At 46.2% G+C, this 24,098-nt stretch overlaps 2 protein-coding genes across 2 annotated transcripts in view; both read right to left on the reverse strand.

Annotated features, from left to right (window-relative positions):
* LOC139424418 (voltage-dependent P/Q-type calcium channel subunit alpha-1A-like) overlaps positions 1–16,089 on the reverse strand; it is a 293,164-nt gene extending 277,075 nt beyond the window's left edge. The window contains exon 1 of the mRNA XM_071176204.1: positions 15,957–16,089. The gene's annotated coding sequence lies outside the window, so the exon portion shown is untranslated. The remainder of the gene's footprint in view (positions 1–15,956) is intronic.
* A 5,060-nt stretch (positions 16,090–21,149) lies between these two features.
* Positions 21,150–24,059, reverse strand: LOC139423764 (PAT complex subunit Asterix). Its single transcript, XM_071175395.1, has 4 exons — positions 23,919–24,059; positions 23,579–23,684; positions 22,616–22,713; positions 21,150–21,554 (listed from the first exon to the last, which is right to left on the reverse strand). Exons 1-4 carry the CDS (start codon positions 23,966–23,968, stop codon positions 21,488–21,490), a joined length of 321 nt encoding a protein of 106 aa, XP_071031496.1. The 5' UTR covers positions 23,969–24,059; the 3' UTR covers positions 21,150–21,487.
* Positions 24,060–24,098: the final 39 nt, after the last annotated feature.

A 24,098-nucleotide genomic window follows, 5' to 3' on the forward strand; every position in this document is an offset into this window, starting at 1 on the left:
CAAAAAATAACATGTTTGCTATAGCAGAATGTGTGTTTTGGTTAGCGATTTTCTGCATTTATCGGTGCCATCAGGTAACCTGATTTCAGATGTCAAACAGGATTATTAGGGGAATTGTTCTTCTTGCAAAGCATGTCAACGTTTTAATCAAACTATTATATTCATCTGACTTTCCGCAATAATCGCATTACCGTGTGCATGTAACCCTATTCAATGTTTAGAGGCTGATGAGCCCCAAGATGGTTCAACTCGACATTTCCTTCACAACGCTAAGTTTGAAAATCATTTGGAGATAGTCAACATGATAACTTTTCAGCTAGCTAAGACATGGTAAACCATGAGGGTGACACACTTCAAAGTTACCAGAGAAAAGACGTTGACTTATCTGAGGACAATGACCTTGAGCCTTCTTGGAAGGCCACTGCAACTCCATGGCAGCACACAAGGGGGCAGAAGCTGCCTAGCCCTCAGAGGACTGTCCCAGTAGGTGCTGCGGTGTTGTGAGTGACATCACCCTGAGCCAGTCATGCACAGCCAGAGAAGATGAACGACGCCAGTGAGGATGAAACAGCCGCCTTCCTCAAAGAAAATTCACCAAAACAATAATACGACAAGGAAGAGTATTTATTGCTTTATTTACTCAAGCAACGATATTTCGTCATGCAATGCTCCTGAAGTAACGTAGCTAGCTAACTCTTTTCTTGCTTATTGTGTAGTGGAGGATAAAAACACCCGAATGCCTATGGATGTGTAGCTACTGAACCGATCTGTGTACGGACCATAAAACGTCTGGTATAGACATTAGTTCATAACAGTGATTTACATTTTTAAATTGCTTCCACTGGTTAATCATTCATTTTGTATTTTATACCGGATCCCTTTCCCTATTGGCTGCTGTACACTAGCTGTCAGTCACGTCTACTCCCCTGCTTTACTAACCACCGGTCCTGGCAACCCATCATGAGGCACACCTGGACTCCATCACTACCCTGATGACTTCCCCTTTATCTAGCACCTAGCATCACTACCCTGATGACTTCCCCTTTATCTAGCACCTAGCATCACTACCCTGATGACTTCCCCTTTATCTAGCACCTAGCATCACTACCCTGATGACTTCCCCTTTATCTAGCACCTAGCATCACTACCCTGATGACTTCCCCTTTATCTAGCACCTAGCATCACTACCCTGATGACTTCCCCTTTATCTAGCACCTAGCATCACTACCCTGATGACTTCCACTTTATCTAGCACCTAGCATCACTCTTCAGGCAGTATTGGTTCAGTTTTCTTGTCCAGACGCTTCTCTTGTTTTCTAACGCTCCGTGTTCGTTATTATTGAACTCACCATCTGCAACGGCTCCCTGCCTCAAGAAATGATGATGATTACACCATCTTCCAGACGGTCGAGGAACAGGGTCATCTACTCCACCAACACCACGACCAGCTGGCTCTACTGGGTACGACCATGAAGGAGGTCCTCCACGTCCCCCACCACCAGCGAGGTTCTCCATAACTCTGACGTAGGGCCTCCTACCACAGGTCGTCACAGTGAGCCAGTCTCCCAGCCTACCTAGCCGTCCGCCCAGGTCAGCGATGCCCGACTTTCCCTTTCCCGAAATGTTGTGGCTTCCTGTTCCAGTGCTCCCTCTATTTTGCGTATCAGATGGGAGACCCCATCACGAGAGGTCCAAGGTTGCCACGGTCATTTCACTGCTGGCCGGACGGGCGTTGGAGTGGGCGACGGCCGTCTGGAAGAGAGGAGAGGATGAATTGGGTTCTTATGAGAGGTTCATGGCTCTGTTCAGGACGTTCTTCGACCATCCTCCAGTGGGCAGAGAGGGAGGAGAGCGACTTTCAACTCCAGCAGGGTACCCAGACTGCTGCAGAGTACGCCCTCACCTTTCGGACTGTTGGCATGTCAAGATGACAACCTATCCTTGGACGCTTCGTCTTGATATGCAGACTGATGGCCAACATTCTTCAGGAGCGCCGGAGTCCACCTCGCCACGTTCGCCTCCCTACAGTGTCTGTCCTGAGGCAGAGCCTGAACCAATGGAAGTGGGGGCTACGCACCTCTCTGCGGCAGTGCGGCTCTGTCCCTATTGCGGCAAGGAGGGACACCAGCTTCAGCGGTGCCAGGTGCGTCCTAACCCAAGGTCCACTAGAGCAGAGGGGTGGTCCCGTGACCTTCCATCTCCCAGGTTAGGCCTGAGTACTCCATCATCACTTTCCACCAAACCCTTTCTCTAGTCAATTTCACTGGCTGGCTGTCCATCATCTGCCGCTGGGAACTTCATTTACCCGGTCTTCCTCCCATAACATAACTTAATACCTGCTCTCCTCTTCTTTTGCTGTCCAAGTTCTGAAAATGCGACCATCGGGATCTGGCACAATTACTCACGTCACAGGACCACTCACCCTCACCGTGGGACCCAAGCACCAGGAAAGCCTTCCCTTCCTCATCATCACTGCACCTGTCCACAAAGTCCTCCTCGGCCTCCCGTGGCTCCAACTCCATAACCCCACCATCTCCTGGTCAAAGATGAGAATCTGCGCCTGGCAACCAAGATGCCGGAGGACCTGCTATCCCACACACTGTGGTTCCATGTTGTTGGAGGATCCTGTGAGTGTCCTCCAGCCCATCAAGCGGTCGTCCCATATTGTTGGCCCTGTGTTTTTGGGACATAGATGTGGACATCCACCAGGCTGTGGAGAGGGAACCCGCTCCTTCCACTTGCCCTCCAGAGTGCATCTACATCCCCACAGGGGTGAGAGATTGTCTGTTTAACTGGGCACACACATCCCTCGCTGCTGGACACCAAGATATCACCTGCACCATCCAATCCCGCTCCGATAAATACTGGTGGCCCACCATGGGCAGGACTTCGCCTACTATGTCAACATGTTCGGTATGTACTCAATCCAAATCTCCCCAGCAGGCTCCTTTCAGGTAAACTACTTCCCCTTCCCGTACCTCAGCAGCCTTGGTCACATATGTCCATAGACTTTGTAACGAATCTCCCCCTTTCTGATGGTTTTACCACTGTTCTGGCTGTTGTTGACATATTCTCTAAATCTTACCGCTGTATCCATCTCTCTGGTCTCCCTACCACTCTACAGGTCACTGAGGCATTATTCCAGTAGGTCTTCCGGCACTATGGCCTTCCAGAGGATATAGTCCCCAATTCATGTTGCGGGTCTGGAAAACCATTATGGAGTAGCTGGTGGCCATAGTCAGCCTCACATCCGGGTACCGGCCTAACGGGCAGGAGGAGAGGACCAAACAGGAACTGGGGAGGTTCCTAAGGAGTCAATGCCAGGACTGGCAGGGGGAGTGGGCCCGGTTCCTCCACTGGGCTGACTCCCAATGCGTCCTGGGATATCAGCCGGCCCTGGCTCCGTGGACTCCGAGCCAGACCGAGGCCCCTGCAGTTAACAAGTGGTTCCGGCATGCAGAGGAGGTGTGGAACAGTGCCCACCTGAGGCTCCAGCGCGCCGCCCACCGTCAGTAGGATCAGGCGGACCACCACTGCAGTGAGGCTCCCTTGTTCCATCTTGGTGATCGCATCTGTTTCTCCACCAGGAACCTCCCTCTCCAGCTGCCCTGCCGGAAGCTGAGCCCCCGGTTTGTGGGGCCCTTCAAGGTCCTCCGGAGGATCAATGAGGTAACATATAGATTACAGCTCAACACTAATTACCGTATCTCACACTCTATTCATGTTTCCCTCCTCAGGCCGGCCCTGCCTATTCCGTCAGATCCCTCCTGGATTCCAGACAACTTATGGGTCAGCTCCAGTACCTGGTGGACTGGGAGGGGTACAGTCCAGAGGAGCGGTGTTGGGTTCCGGTGGATGACATTCTAGATCCCAACATCATCCGAGATCTCTACCGTCGCCGACCGGCCCGCTCCTTGCTCTCAGGGCCGTCCACCTGGCCGGCATCGTCCTACGGCTGGAGCCGCACGTCAGGAAGGGGTTACTGTCACATCTACTCCCACTCCGGAGCTCGACAGCACCGATTTACTAACCAGCGGTCCTGGCAACCCATCATAACGCACACCTGGCAACCCTCATTATGCACACCTGGAAACCCTTATTACGCACACCTGCACCCCATCATGAGGCACACCTGGACTCCATCGCTACCCTGATTACTTCCCCATTATATAGCACTCCCTAGCATCACTCTTCGGGCAGTATTGATTCAGTTTTCATGTCCAGGCACATCTCTTGTTTTGTAACTCTCCATGGTCGTTATTACCAAACTCACAATCTGCACCTGCTTCCTGACTCCCTGCGTCTATGTTACACTATCACACCACTCTCTAACACACTACTCAACCACAACATATCTACAATACAACACATTATTACACTCCACCACAACATATCTACATTATTGCACACTACTCAACCACAACATATCTACAAAACAACACACTACTCTACCACCACATATCTTCATTATTACAGACTACTCTACCACAACATATCTACATTATTAGACTAATCTACCACAACATATCTACAATACAACACATTATTACCCACTACTCTACCACAACATATCTACAATACATTATTACACACTACCACAACATATCTACATTATTACACACTACTCTACCACAACATATCTACATTATTACACACTATTCTACCACAATACAACACATTATTACACACTACTCTACCACAACATATCTACAACACATTATTACACACTACTCTACCACAACATACCTACATTATTACACACTACTCTACCACAACATATCTACATTATTACACACTATTCTACCACAATACAACATATTATATTACACACTACTCTACCACAACATGTCTACAATACATTATTTATTACACACTACTCTACCACAACATATCTACAATACATTATTACAAACTACTCTACCACAACATATCTACAACACATTAATGCTAACACTGCATGTGTTTGTGAATGCTATGTGTCTCATCACAGTCCCCACTGTTCCATAAGGTGTAGTTTTATCTGTTTTTCTAATCTGATTTTACTGCTTGACTGAGTCACATGATGCGGAATACAGTTTCATGTAGTCATGGGTGTATGTCGTACAGTGCGTTTCCCATAGTCTGTTCTGGACTTGGGGACAGTGACGCGCCCTCTGGTGGCATGTCTTGTGGGGTATGTCTGAGTGTCTTAGCTGTGCGCTACTCGCTTAAAACAGACAGCGTGGCGATTTCAACATGTCAATACCTCTCACAAAGACCAGCAGTGATGAAGTCAACCTCTCCTCCACCATGAATCAGGAGAGATTGACATGCATATTACCAGTGCTGGCTTTCCGTGTACATCTAAGTGCCAGCCATGCAGCTCTGTTCTGGGCCAATTGTCATTTGCAAATGTCCCTTTTTGTGGCACTGGACAGTAGTCATATGCGACAAAACTAGGACCTGCAGGACTTTTGTTGATAGTGATGTCAAGAAATCAGAGCGGTGCTTTATCGCAGACAGACCTCTCCCTGTCTTAGCTACCGTTGCATCAATGCATTTTGACCACTACTTGATTAATCCCCAAGAAATTGCAGAAAATGACTGAGTGAAGGAAATGTGACTGTCACCTGTGTAACAGAGTACTGGTGATTGCCCTTGCCACTCCAATGATTGTTGGGGGTTTTGTTTTCTCTTGCTTCTACTTACTAAACATGGAATCTTACTGGCCGGTTTGCGTGGTTTGCTTATGAGAGGCGTGTTTGAGTTAGAGTCGTCCCAGCCAACAAGCACCAAACCAGCGGTAAATTAACTGTTGCAAAGCAATGTACATGATTTTTATACTCCTATTCCAGAGCGGAATGTACAAGTGATATCAATGTGTTTGTAAACATAGCTGGAATATTATACGTGAGAAGTGGTGTTTCTTTTGAATATTTCTGGTGTACTTTGTTGAATATAATTTCAGCTAACGCTAGCTGGTTCTTCACTGTGTCTGGGGGCGTTTTGTGTATTTTGTTGAATATCTTTTCAGCTAACGCTAGCTGGTTCTTCACAGTGTCTGGGGGCGTTTGGTGTATTTTGTTGAATATAATTTCAGCTAACGCTAGCTGGTTCTTCACTGTGTCTGGGGGCGTTTGGTGTATTTTGTTGAATATAATTTCAGCTAACGCTAGCTGGTTATTCACTGTGTCTGGGGGCGTTTTGTGTATTTTGTTGAATATCTTTTCAGCTAACGCTAGCTGGTTCTTCACTGTGTCTGGGGGCGTTTGGTGTATTTTGTTGAATATAATTTCAGCTAACGCTAGCTGGTTCTTCACTGTGTCTGGGGGCGTTTGGTGTATTTTGTTGAATATCATTTCAGCTAACGCTAGCTGGTTATTCACTGTGTCTGGGGGTGTTTTGTGTATTTTGTTGAATATAATTTCAGCTAACGCTAGCTGGTTCTTCACTGTGTCTGGGGGTGTTTTGTGTATTTTGTTGAATATAATTTCAGCTAACGCTAGCTGGTTATTCACTGTGTCTGGGGGTGTTTGGTGTATTTTGTTGAATATAATTTCAGCTAACGCTAGCTGGTTATTCACTGTGTCTGGGGGTGTTTGGTGTATTTTGTTGAATATAATTTCAGCTAACGCTAGCTGGTTCTTCACTGTGTCTGGGGGCGTTTGGTGTATTTTGTTGAATATAATTTCAGCTAACGCTAGCTGGTTCTTCACTGTGTCTGGGGGTGTTTGGTGTATTTTGTTGAATATCATTTCAGCTAACGCTAGCTGGTTCTTCACTGTGTCTGGGGGTGTTTGGTGTATTTTGTTGAGTATCATTTCAGCTAACGCTAGCTGGTTCTTCACTGTGTCTGGGGGTGTTTGGTGTATTTTGTACAGTGAACTCGTACTACAATGCATGACGTGCTATCCGTACTATTTCCCTATCAGGTACATTTGTGAAATGATTAGTATATTTTGTGCATTGTAATTTGCATCTATTCTTGTAGTGGAAAACGTGTATTATTGTTGGGTAACTGTGGTTACCACAGTCACAAGCGCCTAACCAGCTGTAATAAATCTGTGACTGGTGCTACATGCTGGAGCCCTTGTTGAGGATCGTTCACAACACAACGCAAGAACAGTCCTATTACACATGTCAAACTGCTTCAGTACGACTCCACACTGAACTACAGCCAGAGGACAGGTACATTACTACTCCACACTGAACTACAGCCAGAGGACAGGTACATTACTACTCCACACTGAACTACAGCCAGAGGACAGGTACATTACTACTCCACACTGAACTACAGCCAGAGGACAGGTACATTACTACTCCACACTGAACTACAGCCAGAGGACAGGTACATTACTACTCCACACTGAACTACAGCCAGAGGACAGGTACATTACTACTCCACACTGAACTACAGCCAGAGGACAGGCACATTACTACTCCACACTGAACTACAGCCAGAGGACAGGCACATTACTACTCCACACTGAACTACAGCCAGAGGACAGGTACATTACTACTCCACACTGAACTACAGCCAGAGGACAGGTACATTACTACTCCACACTGAACTACAGCCAGAGGACAGGCACATTACTACTCCACACTGAACTACAGCCAGAGGACAGGTACATTACTACTCCACACTGAACTACAGCCAGAGGACAGGTACATTACTACTCCACACTGAACTACAGCCAGAGGACAGGTACATTACTACTCCACACTGAACTACAGCCAGAGGACAGGTACATTACTACTCCACACTGAACTACAGCCAGAGGACAGGTACATTACTACTCCACACTGAACTACAGCCAGAGGACAGGTACATTACTACTCCACACTGAACTACAGCCAGAGGACAGGTACATTACTACTCCACACTGAACTACAGCCAGAGGACAGGCACATTACTACTCCACACTGAACTACAGCCAGAGGACAGGTACATTACTACCCCACACTGAACTACGGCCAGAGGACAGGTACATTACTACCCCACACTGAACTACGGCCAGAGGACAGGTACATTACTACACCACACTGAACTACAGCCAGAGGACAGGTACATTACTACCCCACACTGAACTACAGCCAGAGGACAGGCACATTACTACTCCACACTGAACTACAGCCAGAGGACAGGTACATTACTACTCCACACTGAACTACAGCCAGAGGACAGGTACATTACTACTCCACACTGAACTACAGCCAGAGGACAGGTACATTACTACTCCACACTGAACTACGGCCAGAGGACAGGTACATTACTACCCCACACTGAACTACGGCCAGAGGACAGGTACATTACTACTCCACACTGAACTACGGCCAGAGGACAGGTACATTACTACTCCACACTGAACTACGGCCAGAGGACAGGCACATTACTACGGCCAGAGGACAGGCACTATTACTACCCCACACTGAACTACGGAACTACAGCCAGAGGACAGGCACATTACCACACTGAACTACAGGACAGGTACATTACTACTCCACACTGAACTACAGCCAGAGGACAGGTACATTACTACACTGAACTGAACAGGTACATTACTACTAACATTACTACTCCACACTGAACTACAGAACTACAGAGGACAGGTACATTACTACTCCACACTGAACTACTCCACACTGAACCAGAGGACAGGCACATTACTACCCCACACTGAACTACGGCCAGAGGACAGGCACATTACCAGAGGACAGGTACATTACTACTCCACACTGAACTACAGAGAGGACAGGTACATTACTACTCCACACTGAACCAGAGGACAGGTACATTACTACTCCACACTGAACTACAGCCAGAGGACAGGTACATTACTACTCCACACTGAACTACAGCCAGAGGACAGGTACATTACTACTCCACACTGAACTACAGCCAGAGGACAGGTACATTACTACTCCACACTGAACTACGCAGGTACATTACTACTCCACACTGAACTACAGCCAGAGGACAGGTACATTACTACTCCATACTGAACTACAGCCAGAGGACAGGTACATTACTACTCCATACTGAACTACAGCCAGAGGACAGGTACATTACTACTCCACACTGAACTACGGCCAGAGGACAGGTACATTACTACTCCACACTGAACTACAGCCAGAGGACAGGTACATTACTACTCCACACTGAACTACGGCCAGAGGACAGGCACATTACTACTCCACACTGAACTACAGCCAGAGGACAGGCACATTACTACTCCACACTGAACTACAGCCAGAGGACAGGTACATTACTACTCCACACTGAACTACAGCCAGAGGACAGGTACATTACTACTCCACACTGAACTACAGCCAGAGGACAGGTACATTACTACTCCACACTGAACTACAGCCAGAGGACAGGTACATTACTACTCCACACTGAACTACAGCCAGAGGACAGGTACATTACTACTCCACACTGAACTACAGCCAGAGGACAGGTACATTACTACTCCACACTGAACTACGGCCAGAGGACAGGTACATTACTACTCCACACTGAACTACAGCCAGAGGACAGGTACATTACTACTCCACACTGAACTACGGCCAGAGGACAGGCACATTACTACTCCACACTGAACTACAGCCAGAGGACAGGCACATTACTACTCCACACTGAACTACGGCCAGAGGACAGGTACATTACTACTCCACACTGAACTACAGCCAGAGGACAGGTACATTACTACTCCACACTGAACTACAGCAGGCACATTAATACTCCACACTGAACTACACATACTCCCACACTGAACTACAGCCAGAGGACAGGTACATTACTACTCCACACTGAACTACAGCCAGAGGACAGGTACATTACTACTCCACACTGAACTACAGCCAGAGGACAGGTACATTACTACCCCACACTGAACTACGGCCAGAGGACAGGTACATTACTACTCCACACTGAACTACAGCCAGAGGACAGGTACATTACTACTCCACACTGAACTACAGCCAGAGGACAGGCACATTACTACTCCACACTGAACTACGGCCAGAGGACAGGCACATTACTACTCCACACTGAACTACGGCCAGAGGACAGGTACATTACTACTCCACACTGAACTACAGCCAGAGGACAGGTACATTACTACTCCACACTGAACTACAGCCAGAGGACAGGTACATTACTACTCCACACTGAACTACAGCCAGAGGACAGGTACATTACTACTCCACACTGAACTACAGCCAGAGGACAGGTACATTACTACTCCACACTGAACTACAGCCAGAGGACAGGTACATTACTACTCCACACTGAACTACAGCCAGAGGACAGGTACATTACTACTCCACACTGAACTACAGCCAGAGGACAGGTACATTACTACTCCACACTGAACTACAGCCAGAGGACAGGTACATTACTACTCCACACTGAACTACAGCCAGAGGACAGGTACATTACTACTCCACACTGAACTACAGCCAGAGGACAGGTACATTACTACTCCACACTGAACTACAGCCAGAGGACAGGTACATTACTAAGCGGGGTACACTAAGTGAGGTACACTCTAAGCGGGGTACACTAAGTGAGGTACACTCTAAGCGGGGTACACTAAGTGAGGTACACTCTAAGCGGGGTACACTAAGTGAGGTACACTCTAAGCGGGGTACACTAAGTGAGGTACACTCTAAGCGGGGTACACTAAGTGAGGTACACTCTAAGCGGGGTACACTAAGTGAGGTACACTCTAAGCGGGGTACACTAAGGGAGGTACACTCTAAGCGGGGTACACTAAGGGAGGTACACTCTAAGCGGGGTACACTAAGTGAGGTACACTCTAAGCGGGGTACACTAAGTGAGGTACACACTAAGCGGGGTACACTAAGTGAGGTACACTCTAAGCGGGGTACACTAAGTGAGGTACACTCTAAGCGGGTACACTAAGTGAGGTACACTCTAAGCGGGGTACACTAAGTGAGGTACACTCTAAGCGGGGTACACTAAGTGAGGTACACTCTAAGCGGGGTACACTAAGTGAGGTACACTCTAAGCGGGGTACACTAAGTGAGGTACACTCTAAGCGGGGTACACTAAGTGAGGTACACTCTAAGCGGGGTACACTAAGTGAGGTACACTCTAAGCGGGTACACTAAGTGAGGTACACTCTAAGCGGGGTACACTAAGTGAGGTACACTACTAAGCGGGTACACTAAGTGAGGTACACTCTAAGCAGGGTACACTAAGTGAGGTACACTCTAAGCGGGGTACACTAAGTGAGGTACACTCTAAGCGGGGTACACTAAGTGAGGTACACTCTAAGCGGGGTACACTAAGTGAGGTACACTCTAAGCGGGGTACACTAAGTGAGGTACACTCTAAGCGGGGTACACTAAGTGAGGTACACTCTAAGCGGGGTACACTAAGTGAGGTACACACTAAGCGGGGTACACTAAGTGAGGTACACTCTAAGCGGGTACACTAAGTGAGGTACACTCTAAGCGGGTACACTAAGTGAGGTACACTCTAAGCGGGTACACTAAGTGAGGTACACTCTAAGCGGGGTACACTAAGTGAGGTACACTCTAAGCGGGGTACACTAAGTGAGGTACACTCTAAGCGGGGTACACTAAGTGAGGTACACTCCAAGCGGGGTACACTAAGTGAGGTACACTCTAAGCGGGGTACACTAAGTGAGAGGACAGGTACATTACTACTCCACACTGAGGTACTAAGCGGGTACACTAAGTGAGGTACACTCTAAGCAGGGTACACTAAGTGAGGTACACTCTAAGCGGGGTACACTAAGTGAGGTACACTCTAAGCGGGGTACACTAAGTGAGGTACACTCTAAGCGGGGTACACTAAGTGAGGTACACTCTAAGCGGGGTACACTAAGTGAGGTACACTCTAAGCGGGGTACACTAAGTGAGGTACACTCTAAGCGGGGTACACTAAGTGAGGTACACACTAAGCGGGGTACACTAAGTGAGGTACACTCTAAGCGGGTACACTAAGTGAGGTACACTCTAAGCGGGTACACTAAGTGAGGTACACTCTAAGCGGGTACACTAAGTGAGGTACACTCTAAGCGGGGTACACTAAGTGAGGTACACTCTAAGCGGGGTACACTAAGTGAGGTACACTCTAAGCGGGGTACACTAAGTGAGGTACACTCTAAGCGGGGTACACTAAGTGAGGTACACTCTAAGCGGGGTACACTAAGTGAGGTACACTCTAAGCGGGTACACTAAGTGAGGTACACTCTAAGCGGGTTACACTAAGTGAGGTACACTCTAAGCGGGTACACTAAGTGAGGTACACTCTAAGCGGGGTACACTAAGTGAGGTACACTCTAAGCGGGGTACACTAAGTGAGGTACACTCTAAGCGGGGTACACTAAGTGAGGTACACTCTAAGCGGGGTACACTAAGTGAGGTACACTCTAAGCGGGGTACACTAAGTGAGGTACACTCTAAGCGGGGTACACTAAGTGAGGTACACTCTAAGCGGGGTACACTAAGTGAGGTACACTCTAAGCGGGGTACACTAAGTGAGGTACACTCTAAGCGGGGTACACTAAGTGAGGTACACTCTAAGCGGGGTACACTAAGTGAGGTACACTCTAAGCGGGGTACACTCTTAGAAAAGAGTGTTCCAAAAGCGTTCTTCGGCTGTCCCCATATAACCCTTTTTGGTTCCAGGGAGAACCCTTCTGGGTTCCATGTAGAACCCTCTGTGGAAAAGGTTATACCTGGAACCAGAAAGGGTTATACCTGGAACCAGAAAGGGTTATACCTGGAACCAGAAAGGGTTATTCAAAGGGTTCTCCTATGGGGACAGCCAAATAACCTTTTTAGGTTCTAGCTATCTCCTTTTCTAAAGTGTACTGGGATTGAGCCTAGATTGAGACAGAGTTCTCTAAGGCTGGATGGAGTGATGGTGGAGGGAGAGAGGGATGATGGAGTCAAGAGAAATGGCCCCTAAGAGGTGTCCAGAGGCTAGTCTATATAAAAGGCACTTTAATGTGTGTGAATGCAATCTCACACCTTCGAGGGGGAGAAACATAGACATGCACACACAATTGAACATGAACTATATGACACACTTGTGTACACATACTGCATACACACACAATTTGAACATACAGTATGACAGACACACACAGAGACACACACAGAGATACAGAGACACACAGAGATATAAAGACACAGAGAGAGACAAACACACACAGAGACAAACACACACACAGACAAACACATATAGACAAACACACAGAGACAAACACACATAGACAAACACACACACACAGACAAACACACATAGACAAACACACACACATAGACAAACACACAGAGACAAACACACACACATAGACAAACACACAGAGACAAACACACACACATAGACAAACACACAGAGACAAACACACACACACAGACAATCACACATAGACAAACACACACACACATAGACAAACACACAGAGACACAGACACATAGACAAAACACACACACACAGAGACAAACACACACACACACAGACAAACACACATAGACAAACACACAAACACAGACAGACAATGTATGAAGAATAATTCCCCTTTATAATAAAGCATTGCATGATCACCACTTGTACATATTGACATGGAGCAGTATAGAGGCACTTGCACAATGCACACACATGGGGAACATTAGTGTAGCTGAAAGGGGAAATGTGGCCTTTTAAAATCGCATTTCATGCAATTCTACATCATTTTTTAATACGTCACAGATGATGGAAATGACAGGGTACTTTGACACTGACAAACTGAGATCAATAAAAAGGACCTTGTCTTGAACCCATCAGTAGTCTAGGCCCAGGTGTGATGACACATATTCTACAATATGAGGAGGAAATTATAGTCCTGAAAATGCTTTCCAGTTTCACCCAATGATGCACAGTTCACTCACCCGCGATGGCCGATGCGTTCGTGCCAAAAGCTTCTCTCTCTCTCGCTTAACTTTGTAAAAGAATGGTGTTTGCTCAATAGGTCTATTTGTTAGTTGATAACCTACAGACAGATTAGTCTTCACTTTTCACCAGGGTCCATTTGCTTTCCAACCTGTGTCGACCCACGATTGCATTAGAAATACTGCGAAAGGCCTGAGACTTGCTGCGTGTTCCTGACCGTAGACATGCCTTGTGATTGGGCAACACCCATTCCACCAGCTGAATGATCAGCCTACTCCTGGTGTACCATTCACAATGATTGCATTTACTTCTCAACACATTCTACAACTTTGGCAAATTCAAATCATCAGGGGAGATACGGCACCTCCAGAGCCCTTCCCGCGGCTAGGATTCAATTAGATAAATAAATGATGAAGTGCAAATTGGAGAGATGAGAGCTGCAGGCTCCTAAAAGGGTTCCTCAGCTGTCCCCATAGGAGAACCCTTTGAAATACTATTTTCAGGTAGAACCCTTATGAGTTCCATGTAGAACCCTTTTAATGCTGGGTTGCTTTCAACAGAGGGTTCTACATGGAACCCAAATAAGTTCTACCTGGAACCAAAAAGGGTTCTCCTGTGGGGACAGCCGAAGAACCCTTTTGGAACCCTTTTTTCTAAGAGTGTATCAGAGCAGAGAGAGGTCATAGAAGATGATTGTCATCCTAGTTCTGTGACAGATACAGGCTCTCTTCTCCTTCTCACCACAGTAATGGCCACGCGTGGGTCTATATAGGCTACAGTGTGGGGCAAACCACGACCCAAACACAAATCAATTCTTAGAATATCAGTTTTCACATTACGTTGTTTAGGGGTCCGGCCAGGACAATTACAGAGGAGTCAACTTGCTTTTATGATCATGTTCACATGGTCACGAGATGAACCGGATCCTGGAAAATGGGTTCCTGAACCACACAGTCCAAAACTGAGAGGTGCCGGATCCTGTTCTGCCAGGGTGCGGTTCAAATTAAGCACTGGTCTCTCTCTCTCTCTCTCACACACACACACACACACACACACACACACACACACACACACACACACACACACACACACACACACACACACACACACACACACACACACACACACACACACACACACACACACACACACACACACACACACACACACACACACACACACACACACACACACACACACACACACACACACACCTCCACAGGAAGAGGACAGCCCAGTGGCTCTCCAAACTTGACCCTAGTGGGTGGAAGAGAAATCTAGTGGGGATAGGAGCAGTAGACTAGCCTACATTGTTCTTCATGTCCTTTTCATATGCATAAAGGATACCAATCCTATCATTATTGTGTGGGTTGTAAAGGGTTGCAATCATTTAAATGGATGGTTGAGAGGACATGATATAAATATATATAAGCAGTGTGTGTGTGTGTGATGCAGTTTCAGATAACTGCTGTTGAGTTCATTCTCAAGAGGGTCTCTCTCTCTCTCTCCCGTCTCCCTCTTCCCCTCTCTCCCTGTCTCTTTCTCTACCTCTCCCTCTCCCTCTCTACCTCTGTCTCGCTGAATAGGTTAGCAGTCTACAGTACCTCAATTCACTCCATGCCATGTTCATTATGCACTGCCAACACGCCGAGGTGGCCTTGCCCTAAAACCAATCACAAGGGGTTCTGAATCGATGTGTAGCTTTTTCTTCTTTTACCGCAATATCCTAAACAGAAGGATATTGGTTTTGCCTATTGATGTCGAAGTACAGTCAGATGTGTATTTTGTTCCAACCTATCATCTGAAACTTGTAATAGTTTCCCCAGGCTATCGTCGTTTAAACACGTTCAGATATATCGCGTGCTACTATCTTCTAGCCAAATCACAATTTTCACATTGAATACTTGTGTGGTCGAATCCATCAAAATGCTGTGTGACAGGCGATAGAATGGTGTCAAATTGACAATAGTGGACGGTTCGGTTCAATGTTGTGTCGTAGAATCACTGAAATTAACATTTTAATGTAATGTCTTCTTACCTGACAGTTGGTGGTTATCGTCGAACCAGAATGGAGAGTTTTGGAAGGGTCCTGACCTGACCTCGCCGCGTGGAGGAGGGGTCTACAGCAGGAAGAGCGCACCTGTGGGATAATAAATGCGGCTCGTAGCGCGGGTGGCGGGGTGCAGTTGTAACTGACCGTAGGACCTTGAGATGAACCGGAGGACGAGACGAGGAACAGCACCGTATCCACTACAGGGGAGGAAAACTCCATCTTCAAATTCCGTAACACATCCCGTAACGTGCCAGTCACTGACTCAAAGAGCAAACAACCGAGAAATTGTAATCAAAATGTTGGTAAAAATAAATAAATAAAAGGACGAGCATGTAATCAATGGGCACGCAGGCGGACCTCCGAAAATGGCTTTTAAGGCATATTTGGTCAAATGATCTCCCGTTCCCCTCTCTCTCTCTACTCTTTAGTCCTCCTCTCAGTCGCTTTCTGGTCCGTGCTTCAGTGTCAGACAATTGTTCGTTCCGTCACTCTCTCGTCTCGATCTCTGGCTGGAATCGTAAGCTTGAGAGAGCCTGCAGCATGTGTGTGGTGGATGACGGAAAATGCGATGTGCGTTCACTCCTCTCTTGTTCGAGAGAAATCAACGTACGTGCTCCGGCTACCTCTCGATGCGCGTACCCGCGCCGAGTAGGAGAGACATTCACACAAGGAACAGGTTGCATAGTTCATATACCTCAGTGATTGAGCCTGGGGAGAGCACATGAAGGATAGTGTGTGTGTGTGTGTGTGTGTGTGTGTGTGGACGTGTGGACGTGTTTAACCCCACAGGAATAGTAAACAAAAATGGACCAACTGGGGAGATCAAGGTCAAATGCCATTTCTAGGGGGTTTAGGGTTAAGGTTAGAATTAGTGTTAGTGTTAGAATAATTTGTTTTTTGGGTAAAGGTTAGTCTTAAGGTTAGGGTAAGGGTTAGGTTTAGGTTAGGGAAATGTGTATGTGCATGGGTACGTGTGTGTGTGTGTGTGTGTGTGTGTGTGTGTGTGTGTGTGTGTGTGTGTGTGTGTGTGTGTGTGTGTGTGTGTGTGTGTGTGTGTGTGAGAGAGAGAAGAGAGACGAGAGAGAAATAATACAAATAGCAAGCCTGAAGAGAAAGAGAATACGAAACAGGCTAATATACCAATAACAGGCTAGTATACCAATAACAGGCTAATATACCAATAACAGGCTAATATACCAATAACAGGCTAATATACCAATAACAGGCTAATATACCAATAACAGGCTACTATACCAATAACAGGCTAATATACCAATAACAGGCTAATATACCAATAACAGGCTAATATACCAATAACAGGCTAATATACCAATAACAGGCTAATATACCAATAACAGGCTAATATACCAATAACAGGCTACTATACCAATAACAGGCTAATATACCAATAACAGGCAACTATACCAATAACAGGCTACTATACCTATGGGTAATGTTTAACTATGATGGTGTATGTTGCAGTTGTTCTAGTCTAAATGTGTCCACCTTATTGCCAGTTGTTTCAATATCCCTGTGACACACAGTAGGGGCTCGCCCACATCCAACCTCTGTTGAATATCACACGATCAAAGACCTCCCGGAAACCCTTTAGTTTGGTATACATCCCAAATGGCACCCTATTCCATATGTAGTGCACTATTTTTGACCGGGCCCGTAGGGTAGTGCACTATAGAAGCAGTGCACAAAACATTAGGAACACGTTCTCTTTCCATGACAAACTAACCAAGTGAATTCAGGTGAAAGCTGTAATATGATCCCTTAATGATGTCACTTGTTAAATCCACTTCAATCAGTGTAGATGAAGGGGAGGAGACAGGTTATAGAAGGACTGTTATGCCTTGAGACAATGGAGACATGGATTGTGTATGTGTGCTATTCAGAGAGTGAATGGACAAGACAATGGTAGTAGTATAGTAGTAGGTGCCATGCGCACCGGTTTGAGTGTGTCAAGAACTGCAGCAATGCTGGGTTTTTCCCACTCAGAAGTTTCCTGTGTTTAAGGACATCCAGCAAGTTGACACAACTGTGTGAAGCATTGGAGTCAACATTGACCAGCATCCCTGTGGAACACTTTGACACCTTGTAGAGTCCATGCCCTGACGAACTGAGGCTGCTCTGAGGCCAAAATGGGGGAGGGGATTGGAACTCAATATTAGGAATGTGTTCCTAATGTTTTGTACACTGTAGAATAGTGTGCCATTTGGGACACAGTGTGCTCTCTGAAGTGTTGTGATCTGTGTTGTTTGAATCACTCCATATGAATCACTCTATATGAACCACTTTATATGAACCACTCTATATGAACCACTCTATATGAACCACTCTATATGAATCACTCTATATGAATCACTCCATATGAACCACTCTACATGAAATACGCTATATGAATCACTCTACATGAACCACTCTATATGAATCCCTCTATATGAACCACTCTACATGAATCACTCTATATGAATCACTCCATATGAACCACTCTACATGAATCACGCTATATGAATCACTCTACATGAATCATTCTACATGAATCATTCTATATGAACCCCTCTATATGACAAGTGCAAGATAAGATAAATTGGATAAACAGGGGAAGAGGGAAAGAGTGTGTGTGTTTTATGTGAGTGTGTGTGTCGTTACATCTAGTGTGTGTGTATGGCCCACATAGCTAATTTCCAGAGTGGAGGTTACATCTCTGCCCTGCTGGCAGTGAGCGGAGCGGCAGAGGGGGTGTGTGTGTGTGTCGGCAAGACGCTGAGTCAGGCTCTCCTCGTCATCAGCCCTGTCACCAATCACTCACCCTGTAAGGGCCCTCTGACACACGGACACACACGACCAGTTGTTTACAGGCCTATTTAGATGATGTGCGTAAGTGGTCCGTGTCCCACAATAGGATCCATTAGGGGGACCAAGAGAAAAGAGTGCCAGAATACGAATTTAAGACAAATATCACGATTCACCTTCATTCATTCTTCCTCTGTGGCCACATCCCTAATAGCACCCTATTCCCCTACGGGCCCTGGTCAACAGTGGTGCACTGTCTAGGGAATAGGATGCTATTTGGGACAAACCCTGTGTCAGTCTGACTCATCAGTCTCTCTTTGGAGCAAAGAGAGAGATGAGAAGAGAATGAGAGATAAAGAGAGTATTGTATGGTTTGATAAAAGAAGGTGAAGCAGAACGGTGGTATTGCATGTACCTGTTACTACACCGTAACCTTCAGTAGGACTGTAATGTATGCAAGAGAGAGAGAGAGAGAGAGAGAGAGAGAGAGAGAGAGAGAGAGAGAGAGAGAGAGAGGGAGAGGGAGAGAGAGAGCAGAAACAGTGATAGGGAGAGGGAGAGAGAGAGAGGGGATAGAGGGAGAGAGATAGAAAGAAAAAGCAGAAACAGAAAGAGGAGACAGAGGGAGAAAGAAAAGAGCTGAAACAGAGACAACGAGAGAGAAAAAGAGAAAGTGCAGAAACAGCAAGAGAGAGAACGAGAGAAAGAGAGAGAGCAGACAGAGGGAGAGAGAGCAGAAACAGCTAGAGAATGAAAGAGAAAAGAGAGAGAGGAAGAGAGAGAAAAGAGTGGAGACAGCAAGAGAAAGAGAGAGAGCAGAAACAGCTAGAGAATGAAAGAGAAAAGAGAGGAAGAGAGAGAAAAGAGTGGAGACAGCAAGAGAAAGAGTTATGTGCTAGGAGTTTTGCGTGTTTTAATCCATACTGTCTGAGATCAGTACTGAAGTGAGCCAGTTCCTTCATCAAGGATTTGTCCCCAATGGCACCCTATTCCTTACATAGTGCACTACTGGACTGGTCAAAAGTGGTGCACTATATAGGGAATAGAATGCCATTTGGGATGAAGCAAAGCAACTTTGTAAAGCAACTCCGCCCTCTAGTGGTCAATGGTAATGAACAATCATTGTTTTCCAACACATCTCCAATAGGCCTACAGCAGTAGCACAAGTGGTAATTTGGAGCATATTCAGTGTGCGGGCCTTTCTGTTCTATTCAAGATTTTACTAACCCAAAAAATACACCCACCCCACTGATCAAAAAAGGAGATAATTGCAGATGCAACAAATTCAATATCCTCTCTCTTTCTTCTGTCGGGGCAGCAGGCAGCCTAGTGGTTAGAGTGTTGGGCCAACAACCTGAGCTGACAAGGTAAAAATCTGTTGTTCTGCGCCTGAGAGAGGCAGTTAACTGTGTTAACTGTAAGCTGTGGATGTTGATTAAGGCAGCCCCCTACACCTCAGAGGTGTTGGGTTAAATGGGGAAGACTTAATGCAGTTGGACAACTGACTTTTGATACAATAAAGAAGATTGGGAAAGTCAGAGCAAAAGTTAGTTAAGGTACCTTCCAAAAACAGTCCAATTTGTGTTTTGAAAGCCCACATGGGAACAACAAGGGGCGAAAACAGCAATAAACTACCAAAGCAGAAAAACTAATTTACTCCCTTTCAAAAAGGTGCCCGTTGGCATTTCTATCCCCCCTCCAAGTCAGTGCAAAATCAGGAGAAAAATTCAGTGGAGTTTGTTGAAACCGGTTGTCTCTGGCACGTGTCCCGAACACAGAAGTGCCCACTCTGCTGGGGCTGATCCGCCTTAGGCTGGTCGGACGTGAGTTATAAGTCCACTAAATCAGCTTCAGATCCGGCTGACTCCCCACTCTGCCTTTCCCTCTGCTCTGTCATTAGCAGGCACACACACACAGTCTGGAGGCAGAGAGTGTGTGGTGGAGAGCAGTGCCTAGATAGTGATTAGACAGGGACAGACTGAGGGCTTGAGTGAGGGTTTATGTCCTGTGTGTGAGTGTGGTGGGGGGGACCTTTTAGGACTGAGGTAGCTATTCCCAGAGCTAAACTGCAGAGTGAGATTGTACACATTACTGACTGCCTAGAGAGGCACACAGTCACTTTCATAACAGTTGCTCAATGTAAGCTCTTGGGTCAGATATTGGAAGGCAGTGGTGTTTGGGCCTAAAGATCCAAGACGTTATCAGAACATGCATGTGTAACAGACCTGAATTGGTTAAACTCCTCGGCTTGGAATACCAATCCAACTTGTACCTTTTCGGTGGCACAGCTGGCTAAAGGTGTTTCATGAGGGTGTACACGGTACAGCTAAGCACAGTGACCCCCGTCACACATGTAACAGGACAAACAAAACACAGTGACTTTATAAAACCTTCCATCTTTATTTCCAACTAACAGACCTCAGCTTACAGCGAGCGGGTGAATCAGACAATTCAATAGAAAACCTGCAATATCTCCAGGAAGAGAGAGATTTTGGAGAATAACCAGGACCACCTGGTCTTCTTGTTCTTGCCTCATGTCCAGCATTGTGTTTCCTCTCAATACATCCATCTTTATCTCTCCTCCCTCTCTGTCTCCATCCATCCATCTCTCTCTCTCTCTCCCAGATGGTCAGTGGGCGAGTCAGGAGTCAGTCTCCCACTCTCAGTCTGGAACCGCCCCTCTCCTGCAAGGCCCCCCCGCCATTGGTCCTTGGTTACCACGGTGGCGACATGGGCTGGGGGTTCTGGAGGTATGACATCACCACGGCTGAGATGGACAGCCTGATCGAAAGAAGATATTGAAGAAAAAAAAGGATGAGAGAAAATAAAATTAATTAGCAATAAATATTGAAGAGATTGCTCAGCAGAAGCATCAGTGCCTTCAGGTTCAGTGGTTACAATTTGTCCTCTTTTTCACAGATCTAGGATCAGCTTACCATCCCTTAGATCTTAACCTTCAATATAAAAGAAAAACCAAACCGACCTTGGATCAGTATAGATATATATATAATAAAACTTCAGATTTTTCCATTGTGATTAGGCCTATATGGCATTTGCTGCATATAACACTTGTACAACATTTTGCTGATCCACACAGTTTGTGTTACCAGCCAGGAGGGCATAGAGACAATCTTTAATAAAAAACTAATCTAGGTGATGGACTGGGAGGCATCTACTACTGATGTCCTGACACTCTCTACTTTACCTGCAGAGCCACACACACTACTTTTCCTGGAAAAATGCCACACAGACACACACGCTCCCACAAAGTGAGTGGTATTATCTGCTGTAGTTAATTGTTATGGGTAAATGCAACACCTGGAGGTCAATGTTAAAAGCTTTTGGACATTAAAGCTGAGCCCATCGCATGTCACAATGCCAGGTAGAGCCGAGCGTTGCCAAACTAACTTCCGGTGTCTTTAGTTTTATTGCCAGGGGTGCATTCATTAGCGCAATCCGTAGCAAAACATTTTGCAACGGAAACATTTAGCAATGAAAAGTGATTTTTATTGGACACATTCAGGTTAGTCCCTCCTCCGTTTGGTTCCTAGGGAATACACCCCAAGCAGAATAAGAGCTGCCAAACTAACTTCCTGCTGCGTCCTGGTATTACAGTTAACACATTAACAGTGAGCCATTATGAGACAGATAATAGATAACTCTGCATTTTGGCATAATAGCAGAAACTTTTTACATATTTTCTTTCACTCGCCCTCATAGTCGCATACAGACCCTGGGTAGGTTACCTGGGTAGGTTGGAAATATGAGACTTGATAAAAGAGACAGAACGCGTACACACACAGACAGAGAGAGACACACACACACATATTTGTTCTACTCACATAAAGCTGCTCATCATCTGTTTGGTGTCTTCGGAGCTGCGTGAGTTAGCGAAGCTGATGAAGGAGCAGTACACTGCTATCCACGCACACCACTTTAACTGAAACACACAACACAGAAGGTTAAGGAACACAGAATGACCCACATACTATACTTTATAATGCGCTGTGTGTGTGTGTCAGCTTTTCTGCATGAGGCTGTAGAAGTGCTGTGGCATAGCCAGACAGTTACTAATGTATGGTGTAAGATAATGTGCCTACGTGTAACAGGTTAAGATCATACTGCAATTTCAATCCACTGCTTGAAATGTCACCATTAGCATTGCTGAATATGTGCCTTTTTCGATGGCGCAACTGGCTAGTATGTTGTCAAGCGGGCGGTCATGTGTGTTTGAGAAGCAGAGGATCACTAGTTCGAGCTCAGTAAGATGACAGGGAGAGTGAAGGAAGATACGTTGCTATGCTAGCACAGGGACACCTGTGCCCTACATAACATTTTAGGACTGATTTCAGTGGCAGCAGAGGGAAAGGTGTTGATTAAAAGAGCCATTCAATAGTTGGTAGCGTCAAGGTTACCGGTGTGCTGGACTTTTCATCAACTCCACTATCGGACGTAGTGACAATTCATCCAATCGTAGAGTAGTAGACCGTCACATTACCTAGGTGGGTGTAACGGTGAATCAGGGATAAGTGACAGAAAGTACTGGCTCCAGTTGATTTGGGGGCACACACCCTTCTAGGATAAACCACTCAGTTGAAAGGCTGGACTTGGCCCCCAGGTGGTAGACTTTAGTCCCGTAAATGGGAATACAGTGGGGTAACTTCTCCTTTGGGAGGTTACCTACCTACCTACCTACCTACCTACCTCCCTCCCTCCCTCCCTCACTCACACAATTAATGGGGGAGGGGCGAGGTCATCTGTGTGTGTGTGTGTCAGTGTGGTAAAAACATATGTCTCTGGGTCACCTTCAGCATCAGGCCACACATGCTAAAGATCATGCCGAGTAGGTTCATGTAGTCTGGAGTCGGGTCTTCCAGGGTGGGGTTTGCTTCCGTGCTGGGGGGCTTGTATCTGTAACAACAACAACCAAGATATGAATGACCCTACCACAAATAACGCAACTAGCTACCTTACTTAGCTATGTCAGTGTAACAACATCTAGTTAGTTCACAAAATGACAGGCGTTCTAGCTAGCTTGTTAGCTAGTCTATAATCGCGTTAGAATAGTGCTGAAGACGTGTGATTTAGCTAAGTAGCTATCTCGTTAGCGCGCAAACCCAACGACATTTACTCAATTGTACTCACCGGATAATTTTGTTTACCCTTTGTGGGCCTGACATGTTGTTTGCGGTCATAATGTCCTTCTTGTTGAGATATTTTTAAGGATTAATTTAGTGGCAAAACGGTGTTGAGTGGGACCCGTCAGCTAGCTCGGCGAATGAAGGGGCGGGGCCTATCAGTTCCGCCGTGCGATGAATGCATTTC

The sequence above is a fragment of the Oncorhynchus clarkii genome, chromosome 13 (assembly GCF_045791955.1).
Source record: "Oncorhynchus clarkii lewisi isolate Uvic-CL-2024 chromosome 13, UVic_Ocla_1.0, whole genome shotgun sequence".
In the NCBI taxonomy this organism is placed as follows: Eukaryota; Metazoa; Chordata; class Actinopteri; order Salmoniformes; family Salmonidae; genus Oncorhynchus; species Oncorhynchus clarkii.

Coding starts and splice junctions, on each gene's coding strand:
- LOC139423764 (XM_071175395.1), bottom strand. CDS start 23,968: ATGACCGCAAACAACATGTCAGGCCCACAAAGGGTAAACAAAATTATC. Junction 23,685..23,918: donor AGGGTAAACAAAATTATCCG/GTGAGTACAATT, acceptor TTGTTGTTACAG/ATACAAGCCCCCCAGCACGG. Junction 21,555..22,615: donor CAGATGATGAGCAGCTTTAT/GTGAGTAGAACA, acceptor TCTTTCGATCAG/GCTGTCCATCTCAGCCGTGG.